General features: G+C 47.7%; 1 protein-coding gene across 4 annotated transcripts in view; it reads right to left on the minus strand.

Moving 5' to 3' along the window:
- Window positions 1-23,191, minus strand: part of OGDH (oxoglutarate dehydrogenase) — a 92,514-nt gene that overhangs the window by 20,651 nt on the left and 48,672 nt on the right. For 2 of the 4 annotated variants that reach the window (XM_050937405.1, XM_050937406.1), the window contains exons 5-9: window positions 16,145-16,189; window positions 9,102-9,217; window positions 6,520-6,674; window positions 2,724-2,870; window positions 1,734-1,824 (exon numbers count right to left, since the gene is read on the minus strand). In XM_050937405.1, the coding sequence (XP_050793362.1) occupies window positions 1,734-1,824; window positions 2,724-2,870; window positions 6,520-6,674; window positions 9,102-9,217; window positions 16,145-16,189 (554 nt within the window). The remainder of the gene's footprint in view (window positions 1-1,733; window positions 1,825-2,723; window positions 2,871-6,519; window positions 6,675-9,101; window positions 9,218-16,144; window positions 16,190-23,191) is intronic. The other 2 variants (XM_050937407.1, XM_050937408.1) reach the window with 1 other exon arrangement.

Genomic DNA, 23,191 nt, shown 5'->3' on the forward strand with positions numbered 1-23,191 from the left:
TGCAGAGACATAACGTCTCAAGCCGCCTGCAGGGCATCCAGCATGGAGGGCACCCAAATGTGGCCACTGGCATCCAGGGAGGTCGGCTTGGAGTGGGCTGGGCTACTCCGCTCACCTTGAGTCGGAGGCCACGAGGCCGACAGGGACCGAGAGCTGCCCAATGTGGGGCTAGTCCATCCTCCAGTCTTGCTCCGGTGCCTTGGCGGACAAGACAAGACCTCTTCTTCGCCTTTTCAGTGTGTCCCATGGACGGGGAGTGGTGCCAACTGGTGGAGGGCACTGTTGGGTCACCGCGCACCGATGCCACGGTGTTCGGTGCTGACTAGGAGTGATGCAGTGGTGTCAAGATGGCTTGGAGCCAAACGTCCTGCTCCTTCTTGGTCTGAGGTTTGAAAAATCTGCAAATCTTGCTGCGGTCACTGAGATGGGGTCCCCCAGACAGTGTAAACAGTCTGCGTGCAGCTCACTCATGGGCACAGGCTATTTGCAAGTGTCGCACGACTTAAAGCCTGGAGCACAGGGCATGCCCTGACCCAGGTGCACTTAACTAATTCTAACTAAAGCTACTTTTTGTTTAAACTACAGGCACAACTAACTACGAACTAACAGAGTCCAAGAGGGAAAGTTACAGCAGAGCTGGAGCTGAGCAGTTCTGAGGCACGTTCACTGGCAGCAAGAAGAAACTGAGGGTGGGGGGAGCACGCAGCACCCCTTATACTGCATCAGGGCAGCGCCACACCATGGGTCACTAGGGGCGCTCCTCCCTACGGGTACTGCTAAGGGAAAAACCTCTGGCACCGGTGCACATGGCAAGCACGCACACGTATTGTGGAATGCACATGAACAATCACTCGAAGAGGAACAAGGAATTACTATAGCTGCTAGTGGCATGGCATGTGGCCAAAAATCAGAACATGCTATAGAGGGGAGGTGCTCCATAAGATGATCTCTCTACCAACACATGGGCCACACTATGGAAGAAAGGGGGAAGCCTGACCTAGAAGCTCATCACAGGATAGGGACAGATCAGCCCAGCTTGTGTGAACCAACAACCACGTCTCTCTAATCCGCTAGCATCTCTGACAGCAAGGTAGAGGCTACAGGAGAACCAAGATTCATAATTTCTGGACTCTCAAGACTATTTTGAAGAGGCTACTAAGTCTCACAAGAAGCTATTAAGGTAAACAAAACAGTCATGGGATAAAGTATTGTCTTGGCTTGGAAACTGGATCAACTGACAAGACATTTAAAACAACATTTACCCCGCAGAATTCACTTCCACAGGGTAATCAAGGCCATGAACTAAGCAGGATCAATAAATAACTAGTTATCCACCTGGATAAGGAGAACACCCAACTGTAAGTCACAGGATAAGAAAAACAGAAGGGTTATGAACCTTCCTGGTTCAGGGCAAGCCAACCACTAACTGACGAGGGTCAGGAACAGGCAGAGGTTTCCCGTATGGACAGGTTATTCCAGAATTGCCCACTAAGGGCACTTGTCTTGCACCTCCCTCCGATACAGCTGGCGCTGGCCACTGTCAAAGATGGGATACCAGGCTAGATGGGACCCTAGGCCTGACAACTCATGTGGTCTTCTCCTGAATTCTGCTGGGGCCTCTAGGAACAGGGACTGCCAAGTGTCGTCTGCTGCCTGGAGAAAGAGCCCCACTGCATACTGTACCTATACTCTCATGCAGCTGCTTGCTTAGACTCTACTCAAACCTCACTCACCTCATCAGCAGCCTCCAGCTTCGAATCAAACTGACAGAAGATCTGCTCCAGCTCCTTCCTGATCACGTTGGCGAGAACATTCAGACGCCCTCTGTGAAATCAATGCCACAGTCAGTCAGCTACAGGTGGACAGCTCGCCTTGCACTCTATGCTGCCTGTCTGGAAAAAGTGCTTCTCACCCCACCATCTATGCTTCAAACCAAGGCAAAGGACCTACTCCTCTTTCTATTTTACACCAAGAACAAGCAGTTTTACTTTCTCCCATGCCCCCCAAACTGGTGGTACAGTCTGTGGCAAGAGACTCCAGTACCCTGCGCTCCTTCTGAAGAGGAAAGCAAGGTGGGTCACCTGGCAGCACCCTGTCCCATGAGGAGTTCTTTTTGCAATGCTATGATTTACTCATGCCGGACTCTGGCAGAAACAGCCACAGGAGATTCCCCTATGCTGCCAGCCACCTCAGGAAGACCATTCTTTACACTTCCCAATTAATTTGGACCCAGATGCTAGTTAAATCTGTGTTGCAAGGCCAGACCTCTTAAAACACAGGTCCAAATTGCCTAGTATTGTGCACCTGAGCAACAGGGCCTCAATATCCACAGGGAACCCCTGGCTCCTCTGCAGGAGGTACAACACATACCCTAGATTAAAGGCTTACTGGGCATTTTGTTTAGAAAGGCACAGGGTGTTCCCTGTATGTTAAGATACATTTCCTGCAGCCTTGTAGAATGGGTGATGTTAGCTATGAACGAGTGATGCTAATGCCCAAGATACATTTGAATCTCAGTTTGTTGATACCATTTTCAATCAAATTAAACTTAATAATCTTTGGAAAAACAAACAAACAGTCATCTCATGGTAAGAGCAAGAGTTCTAGGGGAAGCCAGCTTCCCTTTACACCTCAGCCCCACCAACTGCCACTTGCCTACATCTTTCTGACGTGGCAGCTGCCCCTGACACCAAAATATGGGGTGGAGAGAAGGATCCTGTTACCTGTGTGGCATTCCCATGATAACATAATCCACTCCATTCTCACTTGACTTGTCAATGATGGTCTTTAGGGCTGGGATAAGCACTTCACAGCCTTCCAAGCCAAATCGCTTCTCCGAAGACCATTTCCGATGGAGGAACTCCTCAAACCTGAAAGGCAGAGTCAGACAGAAGTCAATGGTCAGGCTCCAGCCTATTGCATGGGCCAGAGAACCCACAGGGATGTTAGCGGGAGAGTCACAGATGGATGATATAGACCGACAGGTCACTTGTGCAAGTGATTCTTCTATGCACCATTGGCTGTGTCATGCCCTTATAATTATTACTACCAGCACAGCACGCACTATGTACAAAGTGCTAGCCACGTCCAGCACAGTCCCTGCCCAACACTGGTCCTAATCTAAGAATGAAAGGAACACATGAAGGGCAAGAGAGAAGGATAAAATATACAATCTAAATATAGCTTTAAGTAAATGCCAAGAATTCCCATGAGCAGCCAACAGCCAGCTGGCTAACAGGCAGTGGTAGTCTGAAGTGGTGGAAACCAAAAGGGTGGGGGGGGGGTGTCAAGATTTCAAAATGGAACGTTATAATCAAGAGCACCAAAAGCTGCAGAGAGGTGGAAAAAGAGGGCCCCAAGAAGCAGCTGCAAAGCGGGAACTTGGGAAGAGCAGATGCAGTGAATAGAATGGAAAGTCCAAGTGGGGAGGTTCCAGGAGTTAGAGGAGAGGCGCAGGGGGCAGTGGTAGTGAATGGAGATGGGGTGGAAAGGGGGAGAAGGCAAAGGTAGGGAGCAATCAAAAACCTCTGCCTGTGACAGAAGAGAAGAAGGGAAGTGGGGGCTGGTGGAAGACTCAATCTTGTTCATCTCCTTGAAGGAGCTGAGAAGACCTTGAGCAGGGAGGGGAAAAGATGCAAGATGGGGGGCATTTCAGAAGGAAGGCAAAGGATGAGTGTCTGTGAGCTGGAACCAGTGGGCAGTGATGAATAGCACTGTATGGAAAAGAGGAGGGAAGGACTGAAGGAAGAGAAACACACTCATAATGGAGAAAGTGAAACTCTCCCTGGAAACATTCAGGAGCAGAGGATTCAGGCACTAGGGGAGATGGGGGATAGCTGAGTGAGGTTCCACAATAAAAAAATTGACAGAGGAAACATCTGAGAACAGCAAGGCCGTCAAAGGCGTTGACAGTCTGGAGACCACAGAAAGCTTCGGGGTAGGGGACAAGAGGTGATGTTGAAAGAGATGAGATGGTTGCCTGAGAGAAGGAACTTGGTGATGGGAGATTGGTGAGAGCAGTGCTCAGACAAAGTTGAGAGAGGAGCCATTGCAAGGAGTGCGGGAATTAATATAGGGTTAAGGTCAACAAGGAGGCAGTGGAAAAGAAATGGGAGGCCGAGGGGTCAGGACGTCAGTGAGATATTCTCTGAGACTTCAGCTGAGGTTGCTAGAGATGAGACTCAATATAGAAAAAAAAAACAAAACCCATTACTCACCTTTTGTAACTGTTGTTCTTCGAGATGTGTTGCTCATAGCTATTCCAGTTAGGTGTGCGTGTGCCGCATGCTCGGCTGTCGGAAACTTTCCCCTAGCAGCTACTCGTTGGGCTGGCTGTGGAGACCCCTGGAGTGGCGCTCTATATACGACCCTGCCGGACCGACCCTTCTTCAGTTCCTTCTTGCTAGCTACTCCAACAGAGGGGAAGGTTGGGGGGAATGGAATAGATACGAGCAACACATCTCGAACAGTTACAAAAGGTGAGTAACCGTTTCTTCTTCGAGTGCTTGCTTATATCAATTCCAGTTAGGTGACTTCCAAGCCTCACCTGCAATCACATCCGCCAACTCCTTTAGCACCCTTGGATGCAGCGCATCCAGCCCCATGGACTTGTGCTCATTAAGTTTTTCTAAATAGTCCCGAACCACTTCTTTCTCCACAGAGGGCTGGTCACTTCTCCCCATACTGTGTTGCCCAGTGCAGCAGTCTGGGAACTGACCTTGTTCGTGAAGACAGAGGCAAAAAAAGCATTGAGTACATTAGCTTTTTCCACATCCTCTGTGACTAGGTTGCCTCCCTCATTCAGTAAGGGGTCCAACTTTCCTTGACTTTCTTCTTGTTGCTAACATACCTGTAGAAACCCTTCTTGTTACTCTTAACATCTCTTGCTAGCTGCAACTCCAAGTGTTATTTGGCCTTCCTGATTTCACTCCTGCATGCCTGAGCAATATTTTTAAACTCCTCCCTGGTCATTTGTCCACCCTTCCACTTCTTGTAGACTTCTTTTTTGCATTTTAAAATCAGCAAGGATTTCTCTGTTAAGCCAAGCTGGTCACTTGCCATATTTACTATTCTTTCTACACATCGGGATGTTTCTTCCTGCAACCTCAATAAGGATTCTTTAAAATACAAGCTGATATTTGTCCTGGCCTTCTAGCCACTGGCCTGTACCTCCCTGGTCCTGGGCGTGATAGCCACCTTGTGAGCAAGACGACAGAGGTGGAGCGAGATGGCCAAGATGGTGCTGTACGTGCCGGTGCCGAGTACCCCAGTGCTGTACGGTGCCGGGGACTGGTGCCGTGAGACAGAACTGTACTGAGATATTGATCGGTGCCTGCGGTTGTATCGGTACCAGGAGCCTGATCTGGATCTTGATGGCGACCTCTGGTGAGATCGGCATCGGAATTGGCTCCAGGTCGAGTGCCGCTCGGTACCGGTGGTAACACGATCCGGATCTCCACGAGCCGTAGTGGCGTTGCAAGTACAACCGGCACTGAGAATGAGAACGGTGCCGGGACTGCAAGCGACGTCGTGATGGGTGCCAGGAAGAAGATCGGGACCGGGACCAGTGTCGTCGTCCTTCACTCAGCAACAGTGGTCGCACGAGGGACGGCTTTCCCTTGGACAGCACCGTCTGTGCTGCCATCTGCAGAAGAGTCAGCTCTGTGAGCGCGATCAAGTCCCACGCCATTGAAAAGGTCTCTGGTGTGGAGGGCAGTCTCAGCTTGACTGCGGTGTGCACTGGGGAGCTTATGTGCACCGGGCTCGACAGCCCTCGCGGCGCTAGAGTCGATGGTGCAGGAGCCTTAGGCAAGAGTCGTGGGGGTCTCCCATTGGCATCGACCTCTGGCAAGCCAAGCAGGTTTGAAGCCTGGAGACCCAGGCATGGGCCTGGGTACCAGGATAGGGGAGAAGGGAGAAGACCCCGTCTCCCCCCCACTAATTAAACTAACTAACTATACTAAGTAATTCACAACTATAACTATTAGCAACAATCAGAAACTATTAACAGGTACTAAAGAGAATGCTAGGGATAGTGGAGATCAGCTAAGCCACGCTCCACAGTTCCAAAAACCGTCATGGGTAGTAAGAAGGAACTGAGGAGGCATTGGGTTGGTCGGGGCATATATACAGTGCCATAAAGGCACCGCTTCAGGAGGCGCCTCAGCTGACCAACCAAATGTTGCTAGGGTAAAAATCTTCCGATGATCGTGCACGCAGCGCACGCACACCTAATTGGAATTGATATGAGCAAGCACTCGAAGAACCACCCTGAATTCAAGTCCCTGATCTGCTACAGACTTGGGCAAGTCCTGTAGCCTTTCTGTGCCTCAACTGCCCCATTTGTATAACAGGGTATTGTGGGATAAATACATTAAAGAGTGAGTGAGTTTCAGATACATAGGTGATGGGGCTGGACAAGTACCATAGGCAAATCAGTGTCACTAAGAGCTCCGTGGGACATCACCGACCCACCCCATCCATACGGCACCAGAGGGACACCAAAGGTAGACAGAATACCTGGTTGAGCGCACCAGCCTTGCCAGTAGGGTGCGTTTCTCGTCAGTGGTAAACTGCATGATTCCTGGAGTCTCAAATTTCCGCCGTATCCACTGACATTGCTCCAGGTCATTAATAAACATGAACTCCACGCCAATGTGCTGGCAGTAAGCCATCTATTTAACACAGCAAAGAGGAACACAAGGTAAAGCAGGAGATTTAAGTCACTTTTGCCCTGCAAAGTATAAAATGTAATAAATGCCTGTCACCGCATGTGGCATGGGCTCCTCGTTCAGAATTCAAGGAGCCCTGCAAATGGCATAGAAGGCCCAAGCAGTACTAGAACAGCCTCCTGCATCCCCCTAACACCAGGGCATGCTGGGCCTTTGGCATATCAGAAAGCGAAGAGACCTGCCAGTGTTTTGTGAAATCCAGCCCTGCTACAGACTGCTCACTCCTCTCCTGAGCTATTCCCCAGCACTGCACTAAGCTGCTGAGGTTGTATCAGCCATAGGGTCGCTCCAGAGAGCTGGTTAGTCCATACTTACAGAATAGAGGTATTCTGCAGAAGGCACAGGCATAGCCCCAATGAAGTTGTGTGGGAGATGCACTGTCAACAGCACAGTGCATGCTAGGGAGTTACCTGGAACAAGAACCTGCCTGATAACCAGAGAAGGGCCTGCTGAGGCAAAAGATAAATGGAGCCAGATTGTTGCAACAGCTCAGGACCCAACGCATTCAGCTTTCTTAGAAATCTGGTCCTTAATGTTAGCACATAGGACTAGCAGTCAGGACTTGATGTTGAAGGTATGAAGAGACTATGGCTTGGCAGGTGCTGTCCTGTTTAAGCTGTGCTGATTGTTTCAGACTAGATGCATCTTACTGAGTAAATGTGCTGTATTTGAGATTGTGAACCACAGATTACACACCGTTTTCTGAACACTGACTGTTCAGAGAGCAACAGCTCCAGGACACGGCCCTCAGGACAGAACAGTTACCATGCACAGCTCCTCCTTTCATAATCAAGGTAATATGTGCAATATTCTATCATCTGGGATTTGCACAACCCCTGGAAATATATGATGTGTTACAGCACAGCTGCCACCATCGATGCATAAAAGGAGGTGATCACAGTCCTTCTACAGAGACTGGGGTGAAGCATGAAACTCAGTGGCTCCTAGGGAGAAGGGAGCTTCATAGTGTGAATGAACAAAGCTGAGCTGGGCAGTTGGATGGTTGCACCTGGTGTGACTAGGTGCACAAAGTAGTGACAGTGCCCAAGTAACTGGCTCCTTGCCCTACTTCCTTCATTGGAAGCATGATCAGCAGCACCTGCTCCGTCCCTGCTCCTGCAAGAGCGGCAGGCCAAGGGTACATGCTCCAACCACTGACAGAGCAAGGCGTCTGCTTGCGCCAGGGCTGCTCTTCCCCCATCTCAACTCCTTAGTGAATCTGTCCGAGGGATGGTGCCCAGCTCTCCCTCCTTGTGCCTGCCCACCCCATAACAGCAGGCTGCCTTTGGCCATCACCTCACTCCTCCATCCGCAGACAACCAGTGGGTTTAGCACCCACCATCCTATCAAGCATCTGGCTCTCCTTCTCCCTACAGTGGCTCCTTGGATGAGGCAGAAGGGGGCACAAGTTACTTATGACAGCACCCCACTGCCCTGTAGCACCAGTCCCCGAGATCCAACTCCTGGAATGAGAGCACAACTATGAGTTGGAAAGATTTGCTTCAATCCCAGACTGAGGCTCTGAACCTTCCAGATACATAACATGGCTGCTGGAAGAGAGGAGTACTACAAATGTCCATCATGGGCCAGAAAGCTTTCTCCCTGCCAAGCCTTGAGTTACAGGTCCCAGCTGCTTCCTCCATCCACGGTTATCTTGAGTGCAGAGCTGGGAGTGACATTCTCCTGCTTTCAATACTGTTTTGGGGATGTCTGCAATGGGTCAGGCCCTCAGTGTTACTAATTCTCATAATATTTTTGAGTCGTATGATATCTATTTTTTTTTTCTTGAATTTCCAGCTCCTGGAGTCTTGTGATGATGGGAGAATCTCACCTTTCATAAGTGAAAAGTTTCTATTCCCTCATGATCGCAGAGTGTGGCTGGAAAATGTGATCCTAAAGGCTCAAAATCCAGAAGGCAAATAATAAATTTGGGAGTACTTTTATTAAGATCTCATGATTCTTGGGGAGGGACCGCACTTATGAAATCTATACATTTGGGGCTGGCACTATCAGTCCCTGGATTGGTAGTAAGCAGAACTTGGTTAGGTCACAGTGACCTAACTCACTGTGTGATCTTGGGCATATCACAATCTCTCATAGCCTCTCTTTCTCCAGTTGTCAAATAGGGATAACAACGCCTCCTATTGCTTAGAAGAGCTTGGGGAGATCCATGGATGAAGAGTGCCACGTTAAGGGCTGAATATGAGTAATAAAGGAAAGGGGAACAGAGAATTCTGATCTCTGGTCAGGAAAGGGGAAGTAGCATTCAGAGTTTTATTATTAAATCTCCCGATACAGATCCCAAATTGGGAACCAAATGGAATAGCCTAGTTTTCTGAAGGCTGTGCAATTCCCCTGCACTTGTCTTACCTCCAGGCGGCGGATGATCTCGCGGAGCGGAAGAGCTGACTCATTGCCTCCAATGAAAGTGGTCGTGGGCAAGTGGAAGATCTTGTCGAGATCCGATTCATCAAGTCCATAAAACCCTGCAGGATTTCATGGGTAGGACAAGCCAAAGCAGGAGAGAGAGAGAGAGGGGTGCGTTTCGGACATGGACAGTCACACAGGAACCAGGGTTGTGGAGAGGATGACAAAAAAGCAGCACAAAAACCAAAAATAAGCATGAAGGAGGTTTGTGTGGATAAATAACCAAGCAGTAATTAAACAAAACACACAAGCACGGAACAAAAAGGTTATTACAAAAGGCACGCAGGCAACACCAGGATACAAACACAACAAAGCAATATATGCATATAAATTGGTAATTAAATTGAGTGTTGAATTGAGATGGATTGAATCCCAAATACACAAAATACATTAAGAATATAATATAGGGGAGAGAAGGAAAAACAAAGATTGGCCAGAGTCATTGAGCAAACAGATTTCACCACGTTTGGAATTAACAAAACAAAGTTGAAGCAGAAAACAAAAAGGTTAAACGGACCGACCCAAAACAATAAAAAATAAGGAAGGAAAGCAAGATAAAGAAAGCTGTGTCAGTTTCAGGATTCTGCAGTGGACTCTTCTGAATAGCTCATGCGGAGGAGAAAAGTATTTTACAATAAATGGGACCCATGTGCTTTGAGCAAAGCCCTCTTTGTAGGCAGGCAGGCAGGCGGGCATTGCTACTCTGCCCAAGAGATGGCCCCATTAGCCTGCTCAGGCCTATGAGTTTAAACTTGGCCACCCTTGGAGCTTTGTTTTCCCCTGTGGTTGATAGATTCTTACACCAAGCCCACCACACCTTGGTACCTGAGGTGGCGATGCTGAAGCTTTCAGCATAGTAAATGGGAAGTTTCAGCTTAAAATAAATTAATGGTCTGTAAGGAAATCTACATGGGACTCAAATACAGGCTCATAGCAAAGAACTGGCAAGGGGGAGGCGAGGCGCTCAGAACAGGGCAGCAAGGCCTATGCAACATCCCATTACCAGAGGCAATCCCTTAATGACTGACCTGTACGCCAGTGATAACCAGAGATGTTACTGATATGGCCCTATATGTGCCATTCCTCCTCTACCAACAGGCCAATTGTGCTATAAAGGTTTCTTCCCCGCCAAGCTCCCCCAGACGTTACCAAAGCTGTACGCTGGCCCACACGATTACAATTTAAACATCATCACAACTGTCTCTGAGCAGATGATCATCTTTTAGAAGCAGGCAGCTAGGTGGGAGTGTTTGGCGGGAGTGTTTGGCTAGTACATACACCCTTATTTACATACTCTTGTTTTTTTAAATCTGTTACCTACTAATTTCATTTGGTGCCCCCCAGGTCATGATTTTATAGACCTCTGTCATATCCCCCCTTAGTCATCTTTTTTCCAAGCTGAAAAGCCCCCGTCTTATTAATCTCTCCTCATATGGCAGCCATTCCATATCTCTAATCATTTTTGTTGACCTTTTCTGAACCTTTTCCAAATTCAATATATCTTTTTAGAGTAACTTAGCCCTGCTCCTTGTACCTTGTTTCAAAGCAGATAGAGATCTGCTAAGAAATTCTATTTTCATTCCATATTTTTTGGACTAGCAATAACTCCTCTGGGCAGACAGAGCTCCTGAACTGCCTGCGGTAACTGGAGTCCACTGATAGGAGCCATCCTGTGTCCATGCAGTGGTTTGTCTACATCCTCAGCTGCCAAGTCACATGTAGACAAGGTCACCCCATGTTAATTGCTCTTCAGGGCTCCCTCTATCAGAGCACTTTTCAGTGCCCACTTTTGAAAGTGGAAGGACCTCCGATTTAAAAGTGAGCACTGATGGAGTAATTTAATCATGGACGATGTGTTGGCATGAATATATCTGAAGGTTGTTTAACATTGTTTGAAGGCACTAGTAAAATAGCCAGATAATTAGCACAGCTAATTACAGGCATGCTCCCAGCAGCTTTTATACTGTCAAGCCCTTTTTTAGAAGGCATAAATGGGCCACAGAACCAAGCTGGAACTCTGGACAGGAAGTTTCCAGTTGTGAAGGGGTATTTTTAAATCCACAAAAATAACCTTCCTGTTGATGTTCAATAATTACTATCCTGCCCTATAGCACCTCAGTGGAACTCAAAAGTGAGTGACAAACATGAAACCACAACCTCTGTGAGGTAGGTCAAAATGCTTGAGGCAGAGAAACTGAGGCACTGAAAAGGACTTTCCTTTCATAATCCAGCAAGCCAGCAGCAGAGCTGGGACAAGAACCCTGGAATCCTGACCACCAGTCCCCTGTTCTAACCATTAGGCCACACTTACATATTAACTAGAAGTGTAGTGAACTAGTAAAAGCAAACAAACAGCATTTGTTCTCTCTTGGTGCTGAAAAATCTGCTTAGCTTTGATATAGGGTTTAATCTGGCCCAGGGCTCAGGCCATCCCACTTGCATCTGTGCAGTCACTGCAGCTCCTCTGCACTCGTAAGGGGATGAATAGCCATGTGTCATAACAGTGCCAACTCTGGAATCCTGCCACACACACGTTGGCAGGATGACACCAAAGGGATGGGTAAGATCATGGAGTAAGATTGTTACTGGGTGGCTAAATACACATTTACAGAGTGACTAGTGCCTTCCACAGGAAGGGTTAGGGACCACATGGCAGTATACACTTTCCATGAAATGGCCGAAGCCTGAATGACACAGAAGAGTCATCGCAGCTCATATCAACACTCCAGTCTTTGAATGCATGTGACCTTCTCTAGGTCTACAATCAGGCCCTCTAAAGTCTCAAATCTGCATTACGCAGTCCCTACATTGCCCACACTGTACGTGCTGTGCTACATGAGGTCACAATGCATGACATTACAAATATGGATGCTATTTAGAATTTCCTGCCTTGGTGGGAGGGTGCAACTTTAATAACGCACAAATTCAAGCCTGCAGTTAAAGCCTCAATCGGCTAGAGTGGAGTTTCCATAGGGCAGGGACCCGCCCGTGGCAAGTTCCTGGTCTATCTTCTTGGCTTTTCTAGTTACTCCAATGGGCATCTCTCTGTGCTACTGCACTACAGGTGAGTTATCCTGGGGATGGGCAAGTAATAAGCAACGTGGCAGCCACTCCCTGTGGGGGTGAAGGAACAGCTGGTCTCACTGGAGTTCCACAGAGTCCTGCTGCTGGCACATGCAGTACATTCGTGTCTCCAAGATGCTCGTGCCCTGTCCAGGCCAAGCTGGTTAGATCTGGGGCCTCCAGCTGAACTGCAGTGGCAGGTGGTTTGTGCTGCTGAATGCCTCCTCTCCACAACAGGATTTTACACCTCTGGGGCAGGGGACGGCAAACTACGGCCCGTGGGCCAGATCCAGCCCATCAGGGCTTTCCAATCAGGCCCACGGGATTACCACTCCCAGAAGCGGCCGGCACCACGTCCCTGCACACACACCTCCACTGGGGAGAGGAAAGAGGGCAGAGGGCTCCATGCACTGCCCTCACCTGAAGGTACCGCCCCCAGCAGCTCCCATTGGACAGGAACAGGGAACCACAGCCAATGGGAGCTCTGGGGGTGGTACCTGCAGGTGAGGACAGTGTGCAGCAGTGCCTCCTGTCTCCCCCGCTCACCCCCAGGAGCCACTGCCAGACATGTCGGCCACTTCTGGGAGCGGTGCAGGGCCAGGGCAGGCAGGCAGCCTGCTTTAACCCCGCTGCATGCCGCTGCCACCCTGGAGCTGCTTGAGGTAAGCAATGCCAGGCTGGAGCCTGCACCTTAACTCCCTGCCCTGAGTCCCCCAATCCCATCTTGAGCCCCCCTGCTGCACCCCAATCCCCTGACCTGATCCCTCTGCCGCACTGTGCACCCCAATCCCTTACTCTGAGCCGCTTCTTGCATATCACACTCCCCTCCTCATGCTCTCTCCCACACCTCAACCCCCTGCCCCAGCCCTACATTCATGGCCCTGCACAAAATGTTCCCACCTAGATGTGGCCCTTGGGCCAAAGAGTTTGCCCACCCCTGCTCCGGGGTAAAATGGAGCCCACTGCCTTCAAAGGGAGTAAAAGGCAGAATCTAGCTCCATACACAGAAGAATTGGTCTCTTTACCTCCTCTATCACTTATTGCTTGCCCAGCAACTGCTCAGCTCAGCCTTTGCTTTTGGCTGTGTTGAGCAATTAAACACAATGTAAGTGAAGCTGTTTATATATAAGTTACACACACCAGGGTGAAGCCAAAACAGCTTGTGTGAGAGATGCAGCAAGGTCACCAGGTAGGAGATGGGACTACACTGCACAGAGTGCCTTGCTCCTTCTCCATGACTAGCAGGCAGTCACCTGAACAGTCCTAGGCTGGGGGTTTTCTAATGCCAAAGAAAATGCTGAGAGCCTCAGGAACATTATGTTAGTGACTAGATTAACATCAGTTTCCACTGCAGTCACAAGGAAGTTATTCCCCAATAGGAGTAAGGATGTGTAATGGGGGAAATCTACATGAGGAAATTTATCAGAATAATTCCCATAGTGGACACCTATTCTGAAATACCAATAGTGCTTTAAATTCACACCTTACCTTATTCTGGAGCAATTTCCCCATGTAATCAAGCCGTAAAAGGCAGCAGGGATTAGGCCAGGGCAATGGACATAGGATTTCAGCTCTACTCCAGCAGCAGTACTAAAAAAGCACAGGCAGCAGGGAAGTGCTACACTGGCCTGAGCTGACAACTCAGCCATGGACATGCTGCCTTTCGGCAGAATTGTGGCCTCAAGAAGGAAGTGGGTGCTTAATGCCAATGAGTTTTGTGAAAAGCCATCGGCCATTTGGAAACTCTTTGGTACTAGGCTGGGGCCCTCTGAGCCTGCCTGCCACACTAGCAAGGGAGGCTCCCCATAGGAGAGAGGCCTTTATCTGTGGGCAGGCTTGCCCCCGGCCACATCCCAGAACCCACACAGGACACTAGCAAGAGAAGGTGGTGAACCACAGACCCAGGAGATAGAGGAGCATTCCTTTACCTTTCCCGACAGTTGCTAGAGGTGTGCAGGCTGTCTGCCTCCTCTTGCTCTTTGCAAGGTGGTGGCTCACCCACTAATTCATCCTCCACTCTAGAGGATGGGGGTTTCGGGGCACCTGGGCAGGGGTGGTGAATTGTTTGGGCCCCTGGTGTCCGTGCTCTAGTAATATTCAGGGCCCTGGGACATGGCTCCACCAATGTTCGGGGGCAGGTCTCTCCCCTGGCCCTGTCTGCCGTCCCAACTCGCCTCCCCTGGAGCGTCTCCTGGCTCTGCCTGCTGCCCCTAGGCAATTTAAGAGGGCCTGGGGGGCACCGGCTGCTGCCATCACCACCAGCCGCCTTACCCCTGCTGTGCTGCCATCTGCCCACCCTTGCTCCGCGCCACTCCCAGAAGCGGCCAGCATGTCCCTATGGCCCCAGGAGGGACGTGTGTCTCCGCGCGCTGCACCAGCCCCGACTCTGCAGCTCCCGTTGGCAGGGAACTGCAGCCAATGGGAGCTGCGGGGGTAATGCCTGTGGGAAGCAGTATGCAGAGAGCCCTCAGCCCCCTGCCTAGGAGCTGCTTGCAGAGGGGTGTGCAGATCCCTTTCAGGAGCTGCCCAAGGTAAGTGCTGCACCCCTCACCCTCTCCCGCATGCCAAGCCCCCTCCATCACCCAAACTCCCTCCCAGAGCCTTAGGCAGGTGGGGAGGTGTGGGTGAAAGAGAAGAGAGAGAGAGAGAGAGACTTGGACCTGATCTGGGTACCACCAAAAATTACACAAACCTGCTGCCCCTGCACCTGGGAACAATAGGACTGCAGTTACAGATTCAGGTTTCTGAGCTTCCCTTGACTTTTTGCTTTAATTTTATGGTGGCTACGTGAACATTAGGATCAACGTTCAGGGTTGTTTTCAGACCTTTGTTTCTCTGCTCCCTTGCTATGCTCCAGTTTTTTTTTTTTTATGAATGTTAGTATTTATAGAAACCAGAGATCAGTTCATATAACTGGGTGTGAGCGGGTGTGGATTAGGGGCAGAGCTCGCACACAGGCAATTTAGATCTAGGTCAGATGCAAGTCAGGAGGGCAAGGTTCAAGGATCTAATGACAGCAGGAAAAAGGAATATAATCAGTCTGTAGGCAGGCACATCTGATTGTGGGCCGTTCCCGGCCCACACAGCTGGGACCAATTCCCTTGCTACTCACCCCCATACTTCTCCATGTCACTGCATGTAACTTGTAGAACAGGACTATGAAGAAGCACACAGACATGGTCCAATAGCAGTACAGTGTGGTCAGGCCCTCCCTAGCCCTTCTATTTATTCACTATACGGGGTTATTTTATTCTACCACAGAGATCACCTCTTTAAAACACTGGCCCAAAATTCCCCAGTTTGGATGCCTGGAAGTTAAGCAGTTTCTTTAGGTGCTTGATTTTTCAAATCTGCCAAGCATATGGAAGTCAATGGCAACACAGACGCTCAGCACCTCTGACAGACTTAGAGGTGTTTAGAGGCGGAAACTGAGAAGGGCCTGACCTTAGGTGCCCAACAGGGAAAATTGGCCTCCATGCACAACAACGACTCAGATGAAAGCAAAGTGGACTAGTAATATGAATGTTATCTGGTCAAAGAAAGGTAGGTGCATTGAAAGCTACCCAACTATTATGCCAATTCAAAACAGATTGTAGGCTCTAGAAGATATTAGGATACCAGAAAATGATTGAGCACAATGAAATATGATTTCTGGCAAGCCAGACATGCAAGTGGACAGTATGGAAAGCACCTGAAAAAAACTCAGGATTAAAATAAGTCTATGCACGTTGGCAGCATCACTAACCAAGCATTTAGCTCAGGCACTGTTATTCAGAGAGACATTAAAAAACAATATAAAACACTTGACACTGTTGATGAAACATGGAAGGATTTTGTAACTTTACCCGCTCTGCACATGCCCAGAATAACCTATTCAAAGAGTCCTGAACTCCAGAAGGGTTAAAAGCTCATTATTTGCATACCTCCTACTGTTAGCAATCTCAGCCGCTCCTTGAACACTGCAAGATCTGGGAGGGGAGGGAAAGGTGGGATGCAGAAGGGAGAAGACAGAGAGATGCAGTCAAAGTTAGTAAAACCAGAACTGTGAAGAGAAGTCATGGAAAGCACAAGTTAAAAAATAAATAAATAAATAAAAAGTATTCAAATATGGTCAAAATCACCTTAGGAGGGAAGGCTTAGAATGGGGGATGACTACGCATTATACTGGGGAAGAGATCCATGAGGAAATCCTTCAGAATGCCAGCTGCAAAGAGGGTGCAGGTGAAAGTGAGGGGTGTCACTGACACTGGGGAGCAATTGAGCTGCATGGTTTGAGATCTCCTCTCATTGTTCCCCTAAACGAAACATCCTTGCTGCTGGTGGGAGAGAGGATTTTCAAGGTCATCCCTAAAGAGTAACAATGGATTGCTGACAGCATTCAGCTACAAGGAAATTGGATGGAGAGCCACAGTGCAGCTGCCTCTGCAACATCAGTGCAAGGCACAGACAGAGGAGAACAGGTTCTCCGCACGCTGACAGATGCAGGGATGCACACCTGTCCTTATGGGGATAATGTTCTGATCACAGTCTTTGCACTGACTCGAGTCTGCCCTATGTATAAATGTTATTAATGGCTTGCTCACTTAATGGAGAGCCATGCATGCAAAATGCCTTGTTGTTTCTGACAGTGGCTGTGAGCATGCTGGATGGAGTCGGACATGCTGGGGACACAGGCAGTCAACACGCTGGACTCCTGCCCAGGATGGGCTACAGCTGGTTATCAGTGCCAAATCTCCATTTGTGGGTTAGAAAGACTGGGGGCTCAGCCATTTTCATAGCATGGACCACATGCGAGACTCCTCTCCTCCCTTTGGCTGTTCCACAATGCCCCTAGACAATTGCTTGCATGGAGAACAGTGACATATGCAGTGTAGTTTTTAGCTGTCTTAATGACATTTTAGCAGCCGGAAAGGAGGCGAGCCAGCAACAGATGAGCAGCCAGCTCTCAGCAGATCACACTCTGGGAACCTCTGCGGCAGAAAATGTGGAGCATAAACCCCCAGTGTGAACTGGGAAGGCTAAGTTCACAGCTGTCTCGGTGAGAAAGGAAGCAGTGCACTTCCATATAGGAGATCTAGGCAGGACTGGATCTGACCAACGTGCTACTGAAACTTACTGGCTTGTGGAATGAGATTTTCAGGCAGAGAAAACGTTCAGGCACACCAAATTTACCCATCCATTCATACTCCTGATCAGAGAGACCATACCTCCCTCAGCCCATCTCTTCTAATCACTCGTGAGCTTGCTGAACTACTCCATATGATCGCCTGGTCATTTCAGAACTAGAGGGTGGATGCCACTACTTTTTACTTACATAAGATCAAGGAACAGCACCATATGTTGGCTTGTGAGAGGTCAGAGCCTGAATGATTACAAGAACACAGATAGATGCAGGCTCAGGATGGTCCATTCCATGCAACTCTTTTCAGGGTTGCTTTAACATGCTTTTCCAAAAGGGCATTTGGACCAGGAATAGGAGCTGCTCTACAATTTGACAACCCAGAGGGGGATGTGTAGGACAGCATAAAATGCTTACACCAGATTAAGCAGGTAAAGCCAGGCTTGGATACAACTACCAGGAAGTTATCAAGAAGTTACAGTGGGGAGAAGAACTGGTTCAATGTCTGAGTACTCAAGTTAAAGCAGAAGGAAGACAGCAGTTTGAAAAGGGGAGGAAGGTTTGGGAGTCTCTGGTTACAAATAATCCTGTATGCTGCCCAGCGATCACATAAGCAACACAGAAGATCAGTCTGGGTTTGGGAAATCACCTGCTTGTTGAGCCTCTTGGAGCTGGATTTTGAAGAGGAAGGCGCAACAGGGCCACAATCACCACTGATGAATGCGCCCAACAACCCATCCAGGGGCACAAATGGGCTGGCTGGCTAACTTGCTGTACCTTGATTTCAATACGTCCCCCCCCTTGGCATCTAGCATAGGGTGGAATCTGCTGCGAAGACTCAAGGCACACCTTGGATTTTAATAGCTAACATGCTTCTCTTTGTATCACTGTCCATCAGATCCATTACTGACAGCAGGGAGTTTGGCTGGAATTTTCAAAGGAAAATAAGGAAGTTCAGCACCAACGCCACACTAACATTCCAGAGAAACTGGGTGCTTAAGTCTTTCTGGAGATTCCAGCCTCAAACTTCTTCTCACACAGGCTTCAATACCCTTACACATTTCTTGGCATAAATGGGGTTATGTTGTTTTTAAGTCAAAAGGAGTTTCTAAAAGAGCAGCAATAGCAGCAAATTGCTAAATAAAAGCCATTTGAAAAGCAAGAGATCATTTTCAGAAACTGGCTCTGTGCTACTCCCCTCTTAATTACAGCATACACCCAACAGTATCTTGTACCCAAGCTATTAGCTGCAGAACTTGTACTAAAGCTGATCTCCATGTATTTCACTGCCTGGACTTTGAAAGCAGATTGTGTCACCAGAACAAATAAAAATCACTGAGTAATTAACCATTCTGCTCGTTAACTGCAGCCCAAGTGTCAAGAAACCATTTTAACATAACACCGAGCAGGATTTGCTTAGAAATTAGCTTCATATGTGATAAACAGGCTACTGCAGATCCTAGGCCAGTGACGAGAATATTTGTACTTGTCTTGCTGGTGACTCAAAGTTTGCAAAGATCAAGTTGTAAGAAAAGGCTTAGGTGTTCCTCCTCCCTCTAATGATCCCTGAGCTACCAGCCAATGAACAGCATTGGCAGAGAGGTCTGCTAAGTGCCCCCCCAGTGGCAAGAGTAACAGTACATGATCTCCTGATACTAGTATAGCATTTTCCCACAGTCAAAGTACTTTACCAACAGTATATAGGTGGCAGCAGTCCTGAATGACAAGCAAGTATTACCTCTAGATGAGGAAATAGAGGCACAGGTGTCTTTGCCTAAGGCCAGGGGGGTACCAGTGCTGAAATTGGGATTTAGATGAATGATAACACTAAATCTGAAGGATTCAGTTTCTCAGTCCTACATCATCTTCTCATGTAAGGCACACATAGGGAAAGGCATTAAACCAAGAGACACACAGACCCCTATTCTCTTCTCCCCCACCCACTTCAGTGATTCATACCGCTGTAAGTGAGATCAGAATGAGGCTCACAGATTCTCACTCCTGGAAGAGAGGAGGAGGAGATAGAGATACCTCAGTAAAAACAGAGGTGACCAATACGCAGCTGACAGGTTACATGGCCAGACATGGCCCACGGTGCTCTGTGGTTGCCCTCAATTTTATTCTAGAGGTTAAAGATCCAGCTGTGTAATGAGACTGGACTGCTCTGATCAAAGTGGTATAATGCACTCTGGGTCTTGCAATCCCCACAGTTCTACATCTCTACACTCCTGGGGCTTGTGGCAAGATGCCAGCCTGGCTCTTGATTAGGCAGCTGTGGAAGCCCTGGAAAAGAGGTTGCCTTGCTCTGCTATACTTGTCCCTAGATTATATCATGCACCAACATCCATCCAACCTGAATCTTAGTTTTCAATACAATAATTTTGTGAATTATTCTGTTTTCAGTACCTCTCCTCTGTTTATAGCAGAGAAGTCTGAAGAAGGGGAAATTATTGCTTTTGACTGTGCTCTTTGGCATCTGAAAAACATCTGGTTGTCCTATTTCTTATGAAGCAACTTTGTTTACTTGCTCAGGCAGTGGCAGCCCGAATGGGTGGGGCTAATTAGGGAACAGTGAGTAAACGAAGCTGTATCTTTGTCAGTCACCACTTCTTTTTTTTAAAGCTTTAAAACACTGACTGCACAAGAACTTTTTAGCTTGCCTTTTCAAAATATAATACAATAGGCCAGGGCTGTGTGTTAATTTGCACCTCTCCAAACCCACTGGTTTCAGATTGAACTCAGCAGTCACACATGGCTTTTAGGACGGCAAAGATCTGAACTAGCTTGACTATGGTGTCACATCAGAACAAAATCCTCATCAATCCATACCCATTTTCTGACTCTGGAGATTGTCATCAGTTAAAAAAGGAAAAACACACTGCCTACCAATGATGTAGGATTTTGGAGCTGGGCTTGACTCAGTCTCGCATATAAACGTTATATCTAATGGGATTCCAAGTGCTCCAGAGAAAGTCAGGTCAGCACTTGCAGTACAAATATATGTACTGGATGTGTCCTCTGCTGTACCTGCCTATGGCATTGTCACCAATATTCTCCTATGGGTTCTCTCATTTATGAATGAGAGCGAGTTTGTTTCCAAGCTAGTATTGCTGAGTTTTGTTTTCCCATTAACTCATCTGCTGCAGAAGGCCCTCCATTGGGCCTCAGGCCTGCTTCTCTGAAGTCTGCAATGATTTACCTATTTTGGTAAAACAGATCACACCCCTAGCCAAAAGTTAAATCAGTACAAGAACCGTGCATAGCCCAGCTCCTTGAGACTATCATTTTGGGGAGAGCTTTCAGATAGTCATAATTAAACAAAATTCATGGTGTAGATGGAATGGTCTAGATATGTTTAATCCTGCCTCAGTGCTGGGGATGGACTACGTGACTTCTTGAGGTCCCTTCCGGCTCTACGTTTCTATGATTCATCTCAACAAATGAGATGGAACTGCTCCACCAAAGCCGTTACGATGTTCATTCTGACTCTTCTCTTGCTCCCATTTGTAACTTCACACTGATGTTGGTGTGAATAGTGCTATGTATTCACCATTATGACTTCATGACATGGTCAGACACAATCCACATTGCCCTGCCAAAGGAAAAGGCAGCACAGAGAAAAACGTTATGCCGGATTATCTCCTACACTGTCAGCACCAGAGAATGAAGGGAACATTAGGTAACCAGCTACAGCTCCCAGACCCTCCAGCACCAACACCACCTGGAACTGCCGATAGGCAGCTCTAAGTTGCACCACAGATGTAGGGTCCTTAATGGAACCCATAGTCTGCACCAGTGAGGGAACCAACATAGTGAGCTCTGGCAAGCTTCTTCCCTCCTCACTACACTGATGGTGGGCCAGGTGCAGACAGGGCTCAGATTAAGCACATCTGAACCAGCAGAGAGCCCCCTATACCAGAGGAAATTTCTGCAGGTCAGTTGCAGCCCATTCCAAGCTGCCTTGCATTGCCTGAGCAGCCACATTTGATCCCAATACAGCATTTGTCCCACACACCAAGTAATGCACAGTACATTTCCTCACTCCACAGCCCTCTGGTTAGAGCTAGTGTCAAAGTCTCTCTGTAGAAAGGAATCCTAGACATTTGCTTTGTAGATTTAGTTTCCTTCCCTGCACCGCTAAATCCTCCACAAGCCTCCCTGGGTTGCTCTTCACCACTCTGGTTTTAATCTCTTCTAAAGAGAGCTGAACTGAAATTCTTGCTGGGGCCAGATGCTCATTTAGGTCTGGCCTACCCCCAGATTTTGTACTGCTATAAACTAGGTTGGCTTGGGATGCATTTTTTTTTAAACTGATCTAGTTATACAAGTAAAATCCCTAGCATGGTTGCACATTTGTGTACTGTGTTTTAACTACTTAACTATATCGGCACAGTTAACACAGTACTTCTTGTGTGTTTAGATAAGGCCTTTGGCTCCTAAATGAAGGGACCAGCTTTTCAAACACATGCCAGTTTAGCTGCTGGGCACAGTTGTCTTCTAAAAGTCTGCTCCCTCAAGCATAACTAGATTATACCTGTTAGTAAGACTATTTCTTCCTTTGGAGTCTTAGCCGATGCACATCTGCTCACAGCTAAGCCAGCTAACTTCATTTAGAGCTTCCTGACAGATTAGATTCCTTCACAATGAGTTTTAACTGCAGCAGGGAAAGTTGAGACACTCAAAGACAAAAGTTATACAACATTCTTATTGGCTTCTTATCTTGTTCTTGAACAACCTTAGGATTTTACTCTTGACACAGATTTTCACAGAATGCAGAAACTCTTCAGCAGACATCTGTGTTAGTGCTTACTTTTCTCTTGTGCTTGCTGACTCATCTGGTGTTCCTACAGCCCTTCCACTGTCCATAGCACTGCTCCTGCTTTTAGATCTTGCAATGCCCATTTGGGGAAGACATCCAGTTTTAAATTCTTTTTCTTTAATGAAGCAAACGCTCTGATCCTAGTGAGGACTGTGCCAGAGCAGAACAATCTGTGTTTAACCGGATGCTCAGATGTACTGCTGTACTTCTCGTATCCGGAATCTTTCTGCACGTGGCTGAATTCTACAGCCATCCTCTTATTTAATGAGAAGTTCCCTTTCAAATTCATGTAGCAACTGTTTCCTTGACAGGATGAGAAAAATGCTGCAAATAGTAACCCTGCTAACGTCGAAAATCTTATGCAGCTTTTTACACTGATCTTAGTAAAGACTGGGGGAAAAGATGTTAAGAACAAGATTTCAAAAGTAACTGGTGACTTTGGGTGTTATGTTTAGAAAACATGTTAATACATCCAAGTCTAGTCAGGGTCTAGAATTAGCAGATAGCCTACACACCACTTAAAGTCTCAGGATATGTCTTAAACTGGTGCATACAGGTAGGTTTTGTGCTGGCCCTCAATTTCTCCCTTAATGGATTTCAGCCTGCCCGGCTCCAGCTCTACTCTAGCTCATACATCAACAGAATGTTACTAAACAAGTTAAAATGTGTTTTCTGTCAGTACTGCAAAGCTGGCGAGCTGAGAATAAGAGCAGAATCCCAACAGAAAACACAGTTTTGCATCTAAAATGAACGGATGTGCTTGAACCTGTAAGGCAGAAACCTACTATGCCTTTAAACACAAGGCATTTTCCAGATTATAACAGTACTCAGCTCAGTGTTAAATTTAATTTAGTTCTCAAGAAATTTCTTCCTTTTAGTGCTGTGATATGGGGCCCAATTCTCACCTACGCTAATGCCACTTTGGCAGCATAAAAGTTGCCTCGGAGGGCAGAAACAGCCTTATGAGAATACCAAGCACAGAGACCTCCCCAGCTGGCGTACAGCCTGGTGTAAGGGTCTACACTGGCCCAT

Source organism: Gopherus flavomarginatus, chromosome 2 (assembly GCF_025201925.1).
Source record: "Gopherus flavomarginatus isolate rGopFla2 chromosome 2, rGopFla2.mat.asm, whole genome shotgun sequence".
Lineage (NCBI taxonomy): Eukaryota > Metazoa > Chordata > Testudines > Testudinidae > Gopherus > Gopherus flavomarginatus.